The sequence below is a fragment of the Callithrix jacchus genome, chromosome 1 (assembly GCF_049354715.1).
Source record: "Callithrix jacchus isolate 240 chromosome 1, calJac240_pri, whole genome shotgun sequence".
Taxonomy (NCBI): domain Eukaryota; kingdom Metazoa; phylum Chordata; class Mammalia; order Primates; family Cebidae; genus Callithrix; species Callithrix jacchus.
This window is the reverse complement of record NC_133502.1, coordinates 85,961,217-85,982,342: the sequence shown is the minus strand read 5'-3', so window position 1 is coordinate 85,982,342 and position 21,126 is coordinate 85,961,217. Positions and strand designations below refer to the sequence as shown.

General features: G+C 40.9%; 2 protein-coding genes across 6 annotated transcripts in view; one reads left to right on the top strand and one right to left on the bottom strand.

Annotated features, from left to right (window-relative positions):
- Positions 1-21,126, bottom strand: part of PCSK5 (proprotein convertase subtilisin/kexin type 5) — a 470,824-nt gene that overhangs the window by 144,746 nt on the left and 304,952 nt on the right. The window contains exon 21 of one of the 5 annotated variants that reach the window (XM_054254451.2): positions 18,847-19,154. The exons of the other annotated variants lie outside the window; for them this stretch is intronic. Coding sequence (XP_054110426.1) covers positions 19,039-19,154 — 116 coding nt within the window. The 3' untranslated portion in view covers positions 18,847-19,038. Of the gene's footprint in view, positions 1-18,846; positions 19,155-21,126 lie in introns of those variants that run through there. 5 annotated transcript variants of the gene reach the window in all.
- Positions 1-21,126, top strand: part of LOC144581680 (uncharacterized) — a 49,726-nt gene that overhangs the window by 14,457 nt on the left and 14,143 nt on the right. The window lies entirely within an intron of this gene.

Here is a 21,126-nt window from a genome sequence, read left to right as displayed (position 1 = left end):
TGGGAAAAGTCCCTAATGGATTCCCTTGGCTAGGAGATGGAGTTCCCCAGTTCCTTGCACTTCCCAGTGAGGTGATGTCCCACCCTGCTTTGGCTCACCCTCCTTGGGCTGCACCCAGTGTCTAACCAGTCCCAAGTACCTCAGTTGGAAATGTGGAGATCACCCGCCTTCTGCATTGCTCTCACTGGGGGCTGCACACTGGAGTTGTTCCTATTTGGCCATCTTGCCAGCAATCCCCACCAAACCTTTTTATTTTTTGAGACAGGATCTCATTCACTCACCCAGGCTGGAGTGCAATGGCACAATCACTGCTCACTGCAGCCTCAAGCTCCCAAGCTTAAGAACTCCTCTGATTTCAGCTTCCTGGGTAGGTGAAACCATAGGCATGCCCCACAATGCTCAATTGTTTTATTTTTATAGAGATAGCATTTCCCTGTGTTGTCCATGTTAGTCTTGAACATTTTGGCCTCCAGTGATCCTCCCATCTCAGTGTCCCAAAGTGCTGGGATTACAGGTATGAGCCACCATGCCCAGACTTAAGATCTTTTGAGGTCAGGAGAGAGAGAAAGCTTTGGAAAACCTCTCAAGAAAGTTTCCTCAATTGACTGTCAGACAAACCAATCTCCACTTATGGGATCCTCATTTTACAGATGAAGAAGCTAATAATTAGAGTTTCTACAGCTTTCCCCAAATCACACAATTTGCCTTGTTCCCTCTCCAAATCCAGCTAGGCTGAGTGAAAGAAATAATCATTTTAGATAGATATGGAGAGAAATAAAGGCAAAGCAATACCCAGGGATGATAGAGGGCAGGTAATCTCTAGCTTAGTGAAGGATTTCATATGAATGGGTGTTGATAGTCACATTCAGCTAACTCATCCCACATGGCAAACTTTGGTTATGTATCCTGGAATTTCTTCTGCTTCTCTACTCTCAATTGTCTTCCATAAAGTGATGGTTTCTAAACAATTCTTCTCAGTCCAGATCTTTCTCCTGAGTTCGATAATCCTGCATCCATTGCCCACTGGATTCTCTACCTGGATACTTTACAGGTATCTCTAACTTACCATGTTCAACAAGCCTTACCACTTTAGCTCAGCACTGATACCCCTCCTGTGCTTCCCCTCTAGGTGAGTGTCACCATCATGCAATCAGGGAAGCCAGCACCAGCAAGTCATCCCCAATTCCTCCTCACATCCAATCCCTTACAATTTCAGTCAGTTCTCTCTCCTTTTTTTTTTGAGACCAAGTTTCGCTCTTGTTACCCAGGCTGGAGTGCAATGGCGCAATCTTGGCTCACCGCAACCTCTGCGTCATGGGTTCAGGCAATTCTCCTGCCTCAGCCTCCTTTGTAGCTGGGATTACAGGCATGAGCCACCATGCCCAGCTAATTTTTTGTATTTTTAGTAGAGAAGGGGTTTCACCATGTTGACCAGGAAGGTCTCGATCTCTTGACCACGTGATCCACCCTCCTCGGCCTCCCAAAGTGCTGGGATTACAGGCTTGAGCCACCATGCCCGGCCAGTTCTATCTCCTTAATAGCTCTCCATTCCATCTGCCCATCCCCATCTCCAGCAGCAGTCCATGACTTTTAGCTCAATTATTTCTATACCATATGGTGGATTTACTTCCTAACTTAGATCTCCTGGATTCAATATTCTCCACCCCACCCCCTACCTGTGGCCCAATTCTGTCATTCATTCTGCAGCCAGAATGGTCCTTCTCAAATTCAAATCTCATTGGATCACTCTCCTACCTAAAATCTTTCAGTGCTGCTCTCTCAATATAGAATAAAGCTTGAAGGAATAACATGAGAGCCTTAAAAATTTGGTCCTTGCTGCAGTTTTTACCCTCATCCTCTGTTGCTTTCCTTACAAACTGTAGCAGACTCCTTTGGTGCCCTGTACACATCCCTCGGCCTCATCACATCCATGTGCAGAGACCAACATTCAGCGGGGAGTGTTGGTTTGTACTTCCTTGATGCCCATGCTCTGTCAGGCACACATGGGAAGCCAGAAGAATAAGGCAACTGACCCCTGGGAGTTGTCCTAAACCATTGACAGGGATTTATTTATTTCATTTTTATTTATTTTTTGAGACAGAGTCTTGCTCTATTTTCCAGGCTGGAGTGCAGTGGTGCAATCTTGGCTCACTGCAACCTCTGCCCCTGGGTTCAAGCAATTCTCCTCCCTCAGCCTCTTGAGCAGCTGGAATTACAGGCATGTGCCATGACACCCAGCTAATTTTTTGTATTTTAGTAGAGATGGGGTTTCACCATGTTGGCCAAGATGGTCTCTATTTCCTGGCCTGTGATCTGCCCGCCTTGGCCTCCTAAAGTGCTGGGATTACAGGCGTGAGCCACTGTGCCCAGCCATGATAGGGACTTAGTATATGAAAATCACAGCTCTATTGCCCCATCAGTGGGATAACTCTGAGGCCTATGTTATATATAATTTTCTAAAGTTTCCCCACAATGCTAAATTCCAATTGTCCCTCCGGTGGCTTACAGTGACTGGCTTGATGACATAACCTTCATTGGCCGTGTTCCCTTCCCTCTCTGACCCTCCTGCTCCACCACTGGCATTTTCTTTGACCTCCCCTAAAAAACTCTTGGATTTGAATCTTTGTCTCAAGGTCAGCTGCTATGGAGGTCAACTAAGATACATCCTCATGCTCTGGCATTTCCAAGAGACTTCCAGTCCCCCAAGCCCATGATGCGTTCTCCCACTTAGAATAGCCATTTGATGTGTGCTCACTCCTTTCTCTCTTCTCCCAGTCAACTTCTACTCATTCTCTATAACTCAAAGTAGCCTCCTCTGGGAAGAATTGTCTGAATCTTTCCTGTCACAGTGTATGCAGCTGAATTAATGCAGCTGAATTAATTCTTTCTGTGCTTGGTAGTGCTTTGTACATATTTTAATTTATAATCTAATATATATTTTAATTTATAATTATTTATATCAACTGATGATTCTGTACATATGTGTCTCCTTGACAGGAACTAGTTGCTCTTTAAGGTCAAGAATAATTTTCTGTGATCTAAACCACAACTTGCCATGAGATGAAGTGATCGAAACATTTTGGGAAATAAATAAGTTGACTATTGGGAGTTAGGGATGCAAAAAGCAGTGACACGATAGTTAAAAGCTCCATGAAAAGGTATTCATTAATTCATTCCTCATATAATTATTGAGTGCCTACTACATATGAGGAACTATTCTAGGCATCTGAGATACAATTGTAGGCAAAACACAGGCCTCCTTCCTGGTGAAGTTTACATTATAACATAGGAGATACATAATAAACTGTAAACACAATAAACTAGTAAATTTTGCATGGTTAGTGTGGATAGAAGCTACTAAATCCTAAGAACCAAAAAGCGGAACAGGGCAAGCGAATCAGGGAGTGCTGGTAAGGGGTAATGACAGGAATGCAGGAAATCACAGCAATATAACTCAAAAGCAGGGTGTGTGCATTACACTGGAGTTGTTCTGAAAGTTACTTGACAAGGTTAATTACCAACATGCAGTACAGTAATTTTGTTGTCAGTAGGCTAGACATTTGTGGCTTCAGAGCACACCGGCCCTATTCTATCTGGGCTTGAAATAGCCTTAGTTAAAAATGACTGCTTTCTTAGACATGTGGTCCCCAGGCTGATTGCCTGCTGTGAATCCAGTTTTTAATGCAAAATGTCTTTCCAGCACAGTAGTTCACTGCCAATTTATTGAAGTTCACGGAGAGAATGATATCAGTTGACAAAAATATATTAGAGAGGGTCACTAAGTTTCAGGAAGTAAAGCGGAGGGATAAAATAGACCAAGGACTATGCATCCAAGAAAGCAAACATTTTCAACTAAATTCATATCACAGTTACCATCAATCCACTTCTCAGCAAAACAACCCAGGTTGGAAAAAAAAATACTGCATGAGCAATCAGAATTATTCTTCTCTGCCTAATGCACCAAGAGTTAATATAGTGAATTTACTGTTTGAACATTCTCATAGAAAAAGAACTGCAAAGATTAGAGCCTTAAATGAAATCCAGGGGTATAAGAATATTTTTAAGAGCAAATGATTTGTAAATTAGACTGACAGAGATTCTAAGGGAGATGATGGCTCACTGTAATGGGAGGCTCTAAAAATAAAATTCTGAAAATATAAATCACAAAAGGTCTCAATGAGGAAGAAAGTCAAAGGCAAGAGACGCTTAAGGAAACCACCACTTCACAGAGAATTCTGTGAATCTGGTATTTTAATATTTATAAGGAGGACAGAGCTTTCAGGGTTTCCTGCCAGGAGCCCTGGATCACTGCAGGGGACGGAATATTGAGGAGGGCCTCTTTAAACTTCTCGGTGGCTCCTGGAGCACATAACATGACCCACATTTCTTTACATGGCACCTGGGGTCATTGCCGTCAGATCCCTGGCAGCATTGTCAGCTCATCTCTCTCACACTGTGCCTCAGTCCTGAGCACCTGCTATGATTCGAGTGTTCCCTCTAAAACTCAGGTTGAAATTTAATTGCTACTGTGATGATATCAAGAGGAGAAACCTTTAAGAGGTGATTAAGTCATAGAGGGTGGGCTCTGGCCTCATGAATGGACAATGCCAATACCATGGGAATGGGTTAGTTATGGTGAGAGTAGGCTCCTGATAAAAAGATGAAGTTTGGCTCCCATTTCTCTCTGACACATGCACGCTCTCTTGCCATGTGATGCCTTCTACCGTGTTATGACATAGCAAGAAGGCTCTCACCAAATGCACCTGTTTGATCTTAGACTTTCCAGCCTCCAGGATCATGAGCCAAATGAACCTCTTTTTTATAAGCAACCCAGTCTGTGGCATTCTGTTACAGCAGCAGGAAGTAGACTAAGACAGCCCCAAGGCTCCAACAGGGAGAAATTCCTGGCACTTTCCAGGTACTCACACCTCCCTGTCCATTCAGACTTCTGTTTCAAGCTCTACCCTTCCACTCCTACCTCCTTCCCAGAAGAGTGACCAACCATTCCGTAGAGCATATCCTCTCTAATTGCTTTTCATAGCACATAAATTTCTTTTCTTTACACATCAGGGCATTTTCTTCCTCATTTGTCTCCCTTTACTGTAGTATAAAGTCTGTAAAGGGAGATTTTAAAATCTGTATTCTCTTCTTCCTTTCATTATACCCCTATGCTCAGCACAGTATTAGCACATAGTAAGTGTTTAATAAAAGTTTGGTGAGTAAATAAATAGTTAACGAATTAATGAAATATACACACAAAAGAGTATTGAGGAAGCATTTAACAATTCAGTGGACATGTATTGTGATGTTCTCATGGTGATGGTCTCATGAGGATATATTATTTCTACTTCACTGATGAAAAAATGGTGGCTCAGAGAGACAACCAATCCAAGCGTGGGAGGCTGAATAATGTCCCCCAAAGATACCCAAGTCCTCATGCCTGGGACATGTAAATATTACCTTGTATAACAAAAGGGATTATGCAGATGTGATTGAGTTAAAGATCTTGAAATGGGGAGATTATCCTGGATTATCAGGGTGGCACAAATATAATCACAAGTGTTCTTAGAAGAGGAAAACAGGAGATTTTACAGCAGAAGAAGGTGATGTAACCTCTCTCTATATACAGTGAGAGATTTAAAGAGGCTACTGCTGGCTTTGAAGATGGAAGAAGGGGCCATGAGCCAAAGAATGCTAGGAATGCAGCTCTAGAAGCTGAAAAAGACAAAGAAATGGATTGTCTCCTGGACCCTCTTTCAGTAGGGTGGTCCTACTGAAACCCTGATTGCTGACTACTGACCTCCAGAAGTGTCAGAGAATAAATATGTATTGTTTTAGGGTACCAAATTGTAGTTATGTGTTAGAGCAGCCAAAATAAATCAAAATAGCAAGATTCCCACTGCAGTTCAGTATTGGCAAGTCAGCAGGTACATTGTCTTAGCTCTGGAGCTCTGCCATTACTGTGTGATTTTGGATGAATTACTTTTTCACTTAGTCTCAGGGCAGAAAGCTATGTGAAACACCATTCTTGCAGAAGCAGCAGGCAATGGCCTTGTTTGCACTCTGTGAGGTGGGCTGAGGAGTCATTTTGATGCTCATCTTAGCATTGCCCTTGTGGACAGGACACTGCTAGACAGAGGCAGGTGGAGACAATTAGCTGTTCCCCTGCTCACCACCCAAATGATCCTACGGCAGCCCTGTCAAGGTGGGTTGCACCTGCAGCTTGGGGAGGGCAGGGGCTGGGTATGGTGCAGGGAAAGGGGCTCTGTCTTCTAGGGTGGGGGTGTTTTGTATGCATCCACATGCATCGCCCATTTAATCCTTGGCATTGCTGCTGTTAGTACTTTCTGTTTATAGATGGAAAGTGAGAATTTGAGAGATTTAATACTTTATCCAAGGTTACATGCTAAGCAACTGAGCCAGGACTTGAACCCACATCTGTCTAGTTTCATTACTAAGGTTGCATAGTTAACATCAGTGTTGGTCATTCTCAAGGTGGGACCAGCAGCAGCAGCATCAATTGGGAATTTATTAGAAATATAAATTCTCAGTTTCCACCTTAGATCTACTGAATTACAAATTCTAAGGTAGGGTGGCCGATTGGAATCCGTGTTTCAATAGGCTGTCCTGTGGTTCTGGTGTCCACTCAAGTCTGAGAGCCATTGCTCTATGCTAGTCACCTTAGAGTCCTTCAGAAGGACTGTTGCCATCTCAGCCCAGGCTTAGGCTGCTCGCTACTCTGAGATATTGCTTAGCACCAGCAGTAGAAAGTGGCCAATGTGCAGAACGCAAGGGTATTTCCAGACTTGCTATCTGGAAGGGTGGGTATAGTGTATGTCCCACTGGTGGAGGGTTTAGGAGGGAGGTGAAGGAGGGACCCAGCACAGAGTCAGAAATTCTACCAATGTCTGGAGAGTGACTGACATGAAATTTTCAGTAAGATATGGCTAAACATCATCTTTATTCTATTTCAGAATTGTCTAATAACTAGCCCGAGACAACAAAAGGGGACTGATGTTGTCTCTGTTGACAACCATTAGATTAAGCTACAGGTTTAAAGCACCTGCCTATATCTGGAATTCTCCGTGTTAGACATGGTCCCTACGTTCCTTGGAGCTTATAAGACAGGGAGACTGAACTTCATTGATGGAAGCCCAGAGAACAGAATGTATCACAGAATGGTGGGGCATGAGTTAGATTTTGGAGGAGGGTTTCAGGCCTCCACATTCTGCTGCCCTCACGAAGGATTTGTGAGCTTGGGCATTCCTGGGTGATATATCTGTTCATCAGTTCTTTTTCTGGCACAGATATCTGAGGTCAAGTTGCTCCAACCCACCCTTGAGGGCCCTCTGTGGTCTGGGAATGTCTCGCCACCTCTTCAGGCTGTGTTCTGTGGGAACAGCATAGGCGGTTCTTCATTCTCCAGCTCTGGATCACTGTGATTCATGCCTACAGAGCTGGAAGCGGGAAGTGAAGGGTTGAGTATGAAAGGGACAGTGAGGGCTAACCTAGTCGTGAGATAGCTGCATACTGAGCTTTATTTTGGTGGAGAAAAAAGTTTGTAGATGAAACCTTTCTAGGCTACAAACCTAAAGAAATGATAGATATGGTGAGAGTGTGGAAAGACAATTTTTCAGCTTTTGGTTCTTATATAACCCCTTAGACTTGTAGCATATTTTGAGATGTCCCCTTTGCGAAACCAAATTCTGATTTTTCCTCCTGTGCTCAGCTCCTTCGGGCATAGTTTGTGACACACTCCCAAAGATTGTAGCAACTCAATAGTGATCCAGCCAGTGAACTGATGTTTTTGATATTATATAATTTAATTCTTGCCCTCCATGCCACCAAGTGGGAGTCAAACCAAAACAAGCACCAACAGCTTATCTGTCCTTCCTCTTCAACTGTGCCACAGTATTTTCATTCATTCATTTGTTCATTAAAATACTATTTACTGAGCCAGTTTTTGTGCCAGTAACTGTGCTAAGTATGAGGATACAATGATGAGAAAAAGCCAATGAACTTCTGCCTTTATGCTTAGAGTCTGGAGTGGAACTCAGGTATCCATCAAAGAAGCACAACACAATTGTGGACCTGTGATTCCAGCACTCTAGCCTTAGGCAACCATGTCTGCAAGGGAGTCTTGGCCACTGGGACAGACTGAAGGAAGGCCAGAGTAGATGAAGGGGAGGCAGGAGAGAGGAGAGAGAAAGAGGGGGCCGGGGAGAGAGAAGACGGAGGAGACGGAAGAGAGGGAGAGAAAAAAATTTGAGATGGGTCAAGGAGGTATCAGACTTTGCAGGACATGTTAATGGATTCTGTATTTACCCATATAGCCACAGGTTTTAGCAGGAGAGCATTGTAATTAGATTTGCATTTTGAAAAGTCACTTTAGCTTCTTTGTGGGACTGGGGAAGATTCACAGAGTGCTTCTGGCCAGTGATGATGGTAGTTAACCTAGGATGGTCATGGTGGGAGTAGAGGGAAGAGGACAGACTCAAGAGATATTCACGAGGTAAATTAACTAACTGGGTGATGGCCTGAAGATAAGTGGAGGGAGAGGGATCAAGAATGGATTAAAAAATCTAAGTAATATTAGTAACCAACATGTTTTATGCCTCATACATATAGACACTGTCTTAAGTGTTTTTGTGTGTTGTCATTTAATCCTCTGTTATGTTCCTGGAGGAGAGGCAGGATAACCATCATCCAAATGGGGAAGCAGAGGCACAGAGAAGTTAAATGTTTCCCTAAGGTCACACAGCTAGTACATGACAGAGCCAAGATTTGCACCCAGGCAGCTTCTCTTCAGATTCTGTGGTGGTAACTATGACACTGAACCATCTTGAAAAGATCAACTTGGGATCTGGCAAGAGGACATACTGTGATTGAGCAGGCCTGGTCTTATTGCACTAGTTCCTACTGCTGCCATCACAAGTTACTCTAAACTTTGTGGCTTAAAAAAGTACCCATTCACTCACTCACAGTTTTGAGGGTCAGAGACCTGGGCACAGTGAAGCTCAGCTCATTCTCTGCTCTGAGTTTTACAAGATTGAAATCACGGTGTCAGGCTGCATTCTTTCTGGAGGCTCTGGGCATGAGTCTGCTCCAAGTTCCTCAGCTGTGGTTCAAGTCCTCCTCATGCCTTGAATCTCTGACTTCGCCTTTTGCCTTCTACCACATCTCTGGGATCCTTTCTGCCTCAGGCCCATCTGGACAATTCAGGCTGATCTGTTTTGTGTTCATTTGATATTAACCTTTAATTTTTTCTGCAAAGTCCCTTGACAACAATGAATACCCAGGGAATGAGAATTCAAGTTTAGAATTCTGCTGTCACTCTAGCCAATTGCTGGTTGCTATTGCTGCTGCTGGTCCACACTTTCAGTGGCAAAGTTCTAAAGCACAGGCTTTAATGAGTTTGTGCCAATGGTTTTGCACGTTTCAGGGCCAGTGATGGAAACTCTGTGAAGTCTTCTGCTATTTTCTCTTTACATGAAATAGAAGGGCTGGAAGGTTCACAGGGATGATGCTAAAGGGGAAACTGAGGTATAGACACTATATCTCAGTATAGAGAGCTATACTGAAGTTTTACAGCATTTAGACTAGGACTTAGTTGTCCTGATATTGGGATCAGGGCTCTTCCTTTCCTGTCATTTGCTCAATTTTTCATTTAATTTCCTCCATTTTTCATTTATTATTGTTCATTTATTTTTTTTAACTATGCATAACAGAGTTATCAAGCACCTTCTCTATGAGATGATTTACTAGGTTCACAAAATATAAGGCATTTACAAACTTTGCCCTCATCGAACAAACTTCGTAGTGAGAACAAGTCAAACAAATATTCCCATAAGTAACTAGATATTTATCATAAAATTAATAGAAAAGTAGAGGTTTCCAAGAAAGCTTATACTAAGGACATCTGACTTTGTCTGATGTTAAGGATCAGGAATCAAAGAGGTGCATTTTAACTGAGGCCCAGATAATAAATGTTAGCCAGGTATAGATGATCTGTGCGGGATAGCATTAAAGTAGGGGGCATAACATACGGGGATGGTCTAGGGTGCGGGCCAGGATGGAAGAATCAGGGAAAGTAATCGTGGCAAGAAAATGCTTGGAGAAGAGAATGCCATGAGATAAGTTTAGAGAGGAGGGGTGGACCAGATTGACCCTGGCCTTCAAGGCCATGGAAATAAATTTCAATTTTATCCTAGGGAAATGGGAAGTCACAGGAGAGTAGAGTCTCATGCTGAGCTTTGAATTTTAAAAAAGAGCATTCTGGCTGTTGTGGAAAATGGAATAGGAGATGAAGATGAAGACATGTGGCTGTGGACACATGCAGTATGTTCAGGGAGGCTAATTAGGAGATAGCGCAATAGCCCATGTGAGAAGTAGTTTAATCCAAGGTGTTAGACTAGGAGAGGGGCAGACGAGGTGAAGAACAGAAAGTGAGTGTGGAAGATTTTGGAGGTGGAATTGTCTTGACTTGGTGATACGGATCAGATGTGGGAGTGATGCAGGGGACGGTCAAGATGACTTCTGGTTTCTGCTATATTTGTGGCTCTTCTCATAACATACAACAATTAAACATTATATTCCTACATATAATAAAAAGCCTTACTTTTTTGATAGTTAAGCTTTTATTCTATTGCAAGCTAAGATTGTGGTGGCAAGAATCCTGTTTAATATCACCCGGAAAGAATTTATGTCTCACCAGATTTGTCAAAGGAGCTCACAGAATTTGTGAGCATGCTAATGTTTCTTCTGATTTCCCAGAATCTCCATTTTATTTCTTCCTCATTTCAAGTAGGGCTATAGAAACAAATAATAGCCTCTTGACAAAGAAATTATGAAAGGAGGCATCATATCATCATAAGCTCATTTCTTTGTAGCAGCCAATGCCTCATTTACCTTAGGTCTATTTTGAGTTTGTCTGCATGGCCCGTTGATTGTTACTAGCTCTCATGATCAAATATTGACCTCTGCCTTGTCCACATAAAGCATGATATGGCCACAGTGTGTACTCCTGGGTGGACATTGATAACATGCATCTGGGACCTGACAGCATCAGCTAAAATACAGAAACCCATCGCATACTCCACCATCATGGCTGAAGCTTATTTTGATGGAATCCTCCTTGGCTCTTGTATTTCTCCTTGTGAATGCTCTGATATCAGATTGTCTGGGTTTAAATTAATTCCAGACCTTCTATCTACCACTGGAGTACCTTAGGCATTTACCTCATCTGCTTCCTTGTTTATATAAAGGAGATAGAATTAGGCTATTGGAAGTATTGAATGAAATAACCCATATGAGGCATTTAGCTCAGCACATAGGAAGTATTCCGCATAGGTGGGTTATTGTTTTCATTGTTAGGGAAGGGAAGTGCTAGCACGTTATGCTTTTTCCTTTTGCTCTTCTTTGATGATGACAGTTTAGACAGCTAAGGGGTCTTGTCTTAGGAGAAAAAGATGATACTGAGCAGGCTTATGGTCCCAAGACCAGTTTTGCAAATAGGCCTTGCGAAGCTGTTGCTCTGACTGTGGACATCACAGTGAACAGAAGCTGTGGGCTACTGCCTTTCATGTGAGTTCATCTGACAGCTGAGCTCTGCTCAGCACCCTGTCCTTTCATTCAACTGGCTCAATACAGCCATCAGTGCCTGGAGACTGAGCAAATCCAGCCTCCTCAGCATTCTGTCTGAATGAATGCTCCTCAAATATGTTGGCAGGAGGCCAAGAGTTGACTTCATGGGGTCCTAGAGCAAGTCAATTAACCTCTCTGAAAAGAGGGTTAATGACAAGAAGGTGGAGGAAGGGCAACAGTCCAGCAAAGGTCCTTTACTGGTTGACCCTACTCATCTCTCCATCCTTTCTCCTGAGCTGCCTCCTCTGCTCATCCCCTGCCTGGGCCTCCATGTGATTGCTGTCCACAAGCCCTTTAAGTGGCTTTGTGCCTTTGCACAGGTTCTTTTTCTCAAATATCCTTCTTAAACATCATAACGACCTTTGATTTGTAATTTCTTGCTTATCCTTGAAGGCTCAGGTCACATGTCATGTCTCTCGGATGTTTTCTTATTCATTCATTCCATGAATATTTCTTAAGGCATGTGCTGGACGTGTAAGATACAGCTGTGAACAAGACAGACAAAGTACCAGCTCTCATGGGGCTGGTTGGCAATAAGTAACGAACCACGAAATATCTTGTGGTGGTAAGTGCTATGGAATGTCAAAACAAGGTGGGCAGGTGTGGGGTCAGTGGTGGAAGTAACTGCTTAGAGAAGTTATTTTGGAACTGAGACCTATGTGATGAGAATAAGCTAGCCATGTGAAGAGCAAGGGTCCTGGGTCCCAAACAAGCTGGTTTTGTTTGAAGGATGAAAAGAAAGTTGGCATGACTAGAACATGTGAGGGTATGGGAGATGCGGTGTGAGGTGAGATCACAAAGACCTCAGGTAAGGAGTTCAGATATTATGTTCAGTAAACAGAGAGATGAAATCTGATTTTCCATTTGTAATGGCACTATTTCCTGTAGAGAACTTATTAGGGAAGGGAGAGAAAAGAAGAGAGGAGAGGGAGAAGCCCCGGAGCTAGTTTGAAAGCTCTTGCAGCAGTCTGGGATGGCGACAATGGTGTTTTGGCCACAGTTACAGCTATGGAGTGGGCAGAAGTAGCCCGTTTAGAGATATATTTGGAAATACAGTGAATGCCATTTACTGAGATGGGAGAGATTTGGTGGTAAAGATGGTCAGGGGGTTGGAGTGTCTGAAGTCTATTTTGGACATGTTAATTTTGAGATGCCTATTAGATAGCTGAAGGGAAATGTCAAGTAGTTAATTGAATCTACAGGTGTGAATCTTGAGGGAAGAGATCAGGAATCTATATATATCTTAAGAGTCATCAGCATATAGATGGTATTTAAAACCATGAGATTGACAAAGATCTCCTTGGAGAGACTGTAGAAGGCAAAGGGAAGAAGAGAGAATAATATCCAGAAAGACATCCACATACTGCAGTCCTGTACACTACCCTTCCACGCCCCATCCTAGTGACCTCCCTGACGACCACCAAGGATAGAACACATCTCTCTCCTCTCCTCTCTTCTATTCCCTAGACAGTGAATAGTGACTTCCTTTCTCCTTTGGAGGGCTCTTAAGATTCTCAAAATCCTAGATTCTCCCACCTCTGCAGGTCTTACATTATATCAAACATTAAAATTTACCTTTATTCTACATTAACATTAATTACAGTCATATACCGTGTAATGACACTTGGGTCAATAAGACTATATATATGAAAGTGGTCCCATAAGATTATACCATATATTTCCCATACCTTTTCTGTGTTTAGACACAGAAGTACTTACCATTTTGTTACAATTGCCTGCAGTATTCAGTACAGTAACATGCTGTACAGGTTTGTAGCCTAGGAGCAATAAGTTATCCCATATAGCTGAGGTGGGTAGTAGGTTGTGCCATGTAGGTTTGTGTAAGTATGCTCTATGATGTTTGCATGATGTCAAAATCACCTAAGGATGCATTTTTCAGACATATCCCTGCCGTTAAGTGACAATGACTGTATGCGTAATTCTTCAGTTGCCATGGACTAGTTTGACATATTCCACTTTGTAGATATTTAATGAAGATATCATTTGATTTTGATATTTGCAATTTTATTTGTGCATTTTAGAGTCAACTCTATTTTTAAGGTTTCATGATATTTTTGGATGTCCTTGGGAAGCCTGTAGTGCAAGGGCAGGAACCTTAGCACATGATTAGTGAAGTGAGCTTGTTCCTTTGACTCCTGACAATATTTTATACCCTTTAAAGGCATAAACGAATTCACATTATAACCACGTATTTTATATCTGTGTGTGTGTTTCCCTCATTAGACTATAAGTTTGAAGAGGATATGAGACATCTTAGAACCTAGTTTGTGGCAGGGACTCAATATTTATTTATGGAAGCAATTCTTTTGGAAGGAGAAAAAGCCAAGCCCAGGGACCCAGTGTGCTTTCTATCTTCACTTGAGAAAAGGCTCTTACCCTCTGCTTTGGAACATATGTAATGTGGACTTGCTTTTCTCCAGCACTCTTAAAAAGGAATCAGTGTTGTACAGAATGTTGAAGCTGTGGGCTAGAGTCCCAGCCACACCCCTTACTTCTGTGCATCTTGCATCAGAAAATCAATGTCTATCAGCCAGATTTTTGTGTGGGTCAAATTAAATAAATACATTTTAGTAAAACTATGTGAAGCTTAAAACACTGTATTTTTAAAATAATGTACTGTTTTCTAAAATGGAAACAAAAAAAGTTAAGGATCTTATAACTCAGGCCTCAGGGAATGTTTCTGGAATTTTCTAGACAGTAGGATATGAAATTTATCTTTCGTTGCCTGACACCTGGCCCTAAAAAAAAAAAGCCACAACTCAATCCAAACAACGGTCCATTAGAGAGAAGACCTTGTAAGAAAGTCCTTTGGTAATAAGCCAGTCAAACTGTCCTTGTAAGTCCCTTGGAGGTAGAGAATGAGGAGTGCTGGCTGTCTCAGGTCACATTCTGGTCTGCTGAAACTTAGTGATGCTACATAACTGCATCTTTATTGCTCAAGAACTGAATCAGGACCTGATCTTCACCTCTTGTAATGAAGAGGAGACAGGATTTTACAGATTGTAGCCCCATTTCTAGGTGCCAAATAGTTCTAATGAGCTACAGTGAAATTAAGTCTACCTTGGCTATGCCCTGCTAAATATGTCAAAGGCCCTAATGTATTCTGCTGAGAACTTCAGATTTTATGAGTCGACAACAAAAATAACATTTGGAAATGGATGTTGACCAGAGGAGAGAAGCAGATCTCTGCCATCAACATGTACTGGGTACACATTGCTGTCTCCCATTGCTCCCTTTGTGCAAGGCTGAATGGTAATACGGAAGCTGTTAAGAACGAATGTCTATATTTTAGTTGCATGACCTTCTTTTTACATGAGGGGAATAAGATGCTATGTCTTCATTTCCATACTCAGATATGCCGCAAGTATTGACCACTTTGATTGAGAAACTTCAATTTGGTAGTTCTATAGCAGTCACCTCCCCTTCTTCACCAAGTACTCAGTTTGTAAAGTCTTCAAAAATGAAGGGTAGATTATTCAATGGAAAATAACGAATCTGGTAGAAGAAATCAGCAGTGACAAGCCTCTGATAACTAGAGTGGATAGTGAGTGATAATTAGTGGTCTTCCATAGATGTGGGGATTGAGATGGGTGCACTATCCTTCTACAAAGTGTACAAATGTAGATTTTTTTGGACAAATCCACCCAATTTTGAATCACTGTTCTTTGTAGCAACAGATAATTAGATTAAAACCATGAAAACATCTTACTTCCCTAAGCATCTTGTATGCAGCAACTTCATTGGTCATGTTCTTCCTCATCTCTTTCTGTCTGCCTCAGTAATACTCATTTATGCTTCAGAGACCAATTCTAGCTCTACCTGCTCTAGGAAACTTGACCTGACCAGTCCAATTCAAAGGAATCTCTGCCTGTTCCAAACTTAACAACTCAGTGTAACATCATTTGAGATTTGGCATGTACTACTTGCTGTGAATTGTCTTTATGTTAAATTTTATTATGAATCTGCGTATGGAATTTCAATTTGTTTCAAGTCTATGTGGCTCAGTTTTCTCATGTGTAAACAGAGGATAATATATTCACCTCTAGAGTCCTTCTGAAAATTGAGAGAGAATATATTTACATCAGTATGTATATACATATATTCTCAGATTGTGTAGTACATAGTAAGTGATCAATAAAATTAATTTCTCTCCATCCCCAAAATGGGACTTCAAAGCAGATACCTTGTTGTATCTCTAGATCTTTAAACCTAGTTGGAGCTCAATTTGTCTGTGGCTTTGGCTGATTTATCATTTCTTTTCCCCAAAAGGCTGCTCCACTGCTGTTTTTAGCTAGCTTGTTCAGTCCCACCCCATGGTATGCACTGGAGATTTATTTTAGACAAAATCATCTTCTAGAAAAAATCATCTTCCAGACATCCAGCCAATGTCGACTTTATACATGATGTCAGCAAATTGAAGTCACCTTCTCCTTTAACAGCGTTTACACTGCCTCCCTCCTAGTCCCCAGCCATGGCCCCAGCCCTACGACACATAATAGTGGGTGTGTTGTGCTTTAGAGGAAGAGTGGGACCAAGTGGGCCCTATTCTGGGGGCCAGCATCTGTACAATCTGATAGAATGATGCCAAACTTTTACAGATTTTTTTCACAGCCTTGCTTTCTAAAAATGGGATTTAACATAAATTCATGACCAATTCTAACCCATTCCTTTCTTATACTGCTGTTTCTCACTCCTTCTCAATTCCCTCCTCTGCTCACTCTTTCCTTTCCAACTTTATTTAGATGTTTCATGCAACTCCACCCTTTCCTTTATATTCAGCTTCTAGGTAGAAACAGGGAAGTTTCTCATGACCTTACCCTTTCAGAGAAGTTTATACATGGGTATGAACAGATCAAATAAACAGGAACTTAGGTTAATTTAATAGAAAAAATAAAATATGGAATAACATTGATTTTGGCCAGTATCAATTACAACCGTTCTACTATATTTTACAAAAAAACAACTGAACATTTTACACATGTACAGTATTTTTTCAGTAAAAGTGGATTTGGATTTAACAATGGGTCACTATTTAAAAATAAAAAGGCAAAAGAAAAACAGAAATAGGACTTTTGTCTCTAGAAGGTTAGAGCATTTGTTGAGTCTCCAAACTTTGTACTATCCATTACATATATCTCATCATGAATATATATATATATATTTGTACATAATATATAACATTAACTTAAACGTTGGAAAGCATTATGTTCTAGTTAATGATGTTTAGATAAATGAGGCAGTAACACACTAGTAATTAAACCAGGATTTCCTCGACGTGCACCTGCATGGTCAGTGGGAAATGGAATGCACACGGGTAGACCCAAATGAATTTTGTTGTCATGTTGATGGTTATTTGTCTAAGAAAACAGACATCATTCTTATCTTTCCTATCACAGTAACCTTGTGCCTCAAATATTATGGGCTGGTTGAGTTATACAGATTCCTTTGCAGGCAAATCCGGTTTTGCCATCTGCTTGACCTTGCTTTAGTCTTATGCTTGCATTTGTCCATTTAAGACTGTACCTTAAATGTAAAACTATATGGTGTGCCCAGGATTAAATTTCATGTGTGTGTGTGTGTGTGTGTGTGTGTGTGTGTGTGTCAGAAGGGCCTGCAGTGTTATAAAGGGGAAAATCGCTTAGCAAAATCAGTTGGCTCCCTAGTTACTTATGAATCATTATGTGATTCCATAAAATTACAATGCTATTAAGAGGGTCATCAGACTATTTACTTATTATTCACCTTGGATTGTAAGTTATCTTTGATGTCTAGAAATATTTTCAAGATAGGCTTTTTATTAGCTTGCTGTTTAGATGGGGACCTTAGCAACCACTTCCCAGCTCTTTCTCAGGATAGTCTATCCTTCCTCTTCTCAGCTGTGACTCTAGCAGCATCTTAGAAGTGAGGCTCTCAGAAGCATGAAGCCTGCAAGATGGCTGGTCACTCTTAAAGCAAATGAGGTCACCAATGAAGCTTTGATATGAAGAAACTTGTTAATAGTATATCTCCCCTAAACAGAGAAACTGTCAAAAGATCTATAAGGTTTCATCATTTCTGGCCACTAATCCAAACAGTTTCTCATAATTCAGCCTTCTAGTTTCCATGAAGTGTTTAGAGAGTCATAAAAAAAACAATGAAAATATTTCTTAAAAAACAGATGATCTCAACATTCGATGGACAGGTATGTAATAGCATGGCATAGTTATAGAGGGACAGAGGAGTGGGAAAATAAGAGAACTAGAAGGGTACAATCATTCCACCCATATTCAATTTCCAGTTTTATTTTCTTAAAATGACAAGATGAAAAAACTTCTAATAAGCACCATTGAAAAAAGCTGCCTGGCCAACATGGGCATGAGCTTAAATATTATTTAAATAAATTTCATTTCTTAAAAATACAGGACCTCTTAGAAACTTTTGACTCCAGGAAGAAATTTCCTGCATCATATCCAAAATGCTTCCCACCATGACAAATGGAATTTCTGATGGCCTTTACAAAAATGGGGATAATGGCTAGATAGCACCAAGAGATTGTGCAGGGTCTACAAAGTTAACAATCTGAATTTCAGGGGAGCTGGATCAGCCTCAGCTCTTCTATGTACTTCTGCATTCTATCCATCTGTCCATCACCAATTTGACTATACAGAGCAATCCCATTTGGCAAACTGTGTGTATAATAACCCACTCTATAATGGAAAAGCCAGTAGCAGCAAGTCTATCTGATGAAACCAGTGGAGCAGACTTATCAAGTGAGTAAAATGCAAGAAAACAGTATATAATGCATGAAGTAAATGATGTGTGGAGAGTATCAATGTTTCACTGTGAAATACCAAGACAAACAACACTGAACACAACTCTGTAGGATGTTCCTAATGCCCTCAGGTCCAGTTTTCTGTCATTTCCCCCAGTGGTGGACTCAAGCATGCAAGAGGTTTCTTTTTCATTTTTGTCTATGTATGCTCTTGCGATGTTTTGGAAAGGTATTTTTAGGAGTCTCAAAGGGGAAACAAGCAAGTCAATGCAAAAGGGAAAAAAATGGACCTTCAAAACCAGGGCAGGAAATCAAATCATTACTTTAACGTCAAATTTTGGCATCAAATGCTTTGGTCATACAATACTGTCTCTGTGGTTCTGGCTGTTTAGCACTAAACACCCAGTTATAAAAGGTAGGCTTGTTGTAGGTTTATTTTTTTTTTCCATTTAAGTTCTGACAAACAGTTCACCATCTCCCTGCACAAACTTGAGAGAGAGAAAGAAAAAGAGAGCAAGAAAGAGAGAGGTGGCTTGCTTTTTTTTTTTTGGCTTGTTTTTTTCTTTTTAATAATATGTAATAATCTATAAGTCTACAGGAACAAAGAAATCTAAGATGGCTGCTCAGCCTTGAAATGTACATGTTTTGCAGCACAGTTGTTGAAGAACCTTCCGTTGGCACAGATTGTTCTTTTTCACAAGCATACAGAAGCCTCCTTCTGCCCAGGACTCTTCCGTTGCTTTCCCAGAAGTCAGCAAGAGAAAGGGGGAGTTGAAGACAAGAGCAGCATGATGTACACACACGGAAGAAGATTGTGATTGGCCAGAGAGGCAGATTTGGGGGATTGGAAGAGATCATTCAGGAGTAGTCAACAGGAGGAAATGTGGTCCACCCAAAGTGATTTCAGTCAACAGCATTGTTTTTCAAGGAGAGACATTGCAGTCCAATGGTAAATGTGATTGGTATCCATTTGTGAAAGAAAAAAAAAATTAGAAAAAGAATAAGTTAGAAATCAATTAATAACACAAGCATGAAATTTTTCTTCTTTGAATTACCTAGAGCAGAGAGTATACAGTCATTTATAGCATATTTCATTGAATCTAAGACACAAAATTTAAGATGCACCATCATTTTAAGTAATACAAAGGAAAAGATACTTCATATTAAACTCTATTTAATACACAGTATTAAATAGTATTCTATTTAATACTAATACACAGAATTTTCTTATAAGTTAGGATTTTAATTTTATACTTATTAAAAGTTATTGGTTATATTTATGTAACATTGTTTTGTTTCCATGCTTATGCAAGAAACTTTGCTTTAAATATTGAACAATAGTTTAATTTTCTGAAGCTCTTTAGAACTGCCATTAAATTCAACACAAGAAGAAGTAGACAGTGCCTAACTCAGCTGAACAGATGTCTCTGCATCCAAGTCTCATATCTGGGCAGTAACACTGGTATCACATCAGTTTTCTGGTCAAAAGCAGTTGTAAACTGCCACAAATTACATAAATATTACATTAGTTTTCTGGTCAAAAGCAGTTGTAAACTGCCACAAATTATAAGATGCATCTAATTTCAGAGATGTTAAAATGTAAAAAAATACATGTCTTAGAATCATAGAAATATGATTGTTGAAAGAGAATAAATAAAACATCCTTAAATGCAGCTGCCATGTGATTTCAAAAACCTGGTGAGCCATCAATGATCTCATTCTGTAACTGACCTGAAAATGGGCTCACTGCAGATATGATTCATTTCCCACTTCTGCTCACAATCCTAACACTCCACTTTTAGCATGAAATAAAGTGCCATTTGACATAACGTGTCCCGTGCTCACCATGATTTAGGGAAAATAAAGCATTGCAACTTTTGAAATGCTACCAGGTGCTACTGGTGAACATTTCAAGTTACAATGGATTTCCTACATCATTTTTTTTTTGAAACAGAGTTTTGCTCTGTTTCCCAGGCTGGAGTACAGTGATATGATTTCTGCTCACTGCAAACTCCATCTTCAGGGTTCAAGTGATTCTCATGCTTCAGCTACCCAAGAAGCTGGGATTACAAGCACATGCCACCACGCCCAGCTAATATTTTTGTATTTTTAGTAGAGATGGGGTTTCACCATGTTGCTCAGGCTGGTCTCGAACTCCTGGCCTCAAGTGATCTACCCACCTTGGCCTCCCAAAGTACTGGGATTACAGGCGTGAGCCACCACGTCCAGTCACTTTCATCTGCCTCAATTTTCTGTTACTAACTTACAAAAATTTCTGGTTGTATTTAGAAGTAGGGGAATCATGTTTTTAGGGAAAGGAGGCACTTGCTGGTAACTAAAGAATGATACATGGTCCCTGGGGTGCTACCACCCCAAGCCTCTCTCACCCCAGTGTACTACAGTCGAATCAGTCCCGGCAAGAAAGCCTTGGAACACAGGGACTTAGACCAATCATATACTGGAAAGGCCATGGAGATGCAAAGTCACCTATGATGCTCCAAAGAAATGAGACCACAAATGATGTCCTGTCAGTGCTGCCATGTGCCCAGATCTTTTTGACACCTTTTTGAGATTCCTTAAAGAGAGTTGTGGACTAACCAGATGACATCAATATTATCTTCTTCATTTTTTATGGATGGTGGAAATGAGGCCCAGAGAAATTCATAAGCTGCCTAAGGCCTGGAGACCAGATATGAACTACAGCATTCTGA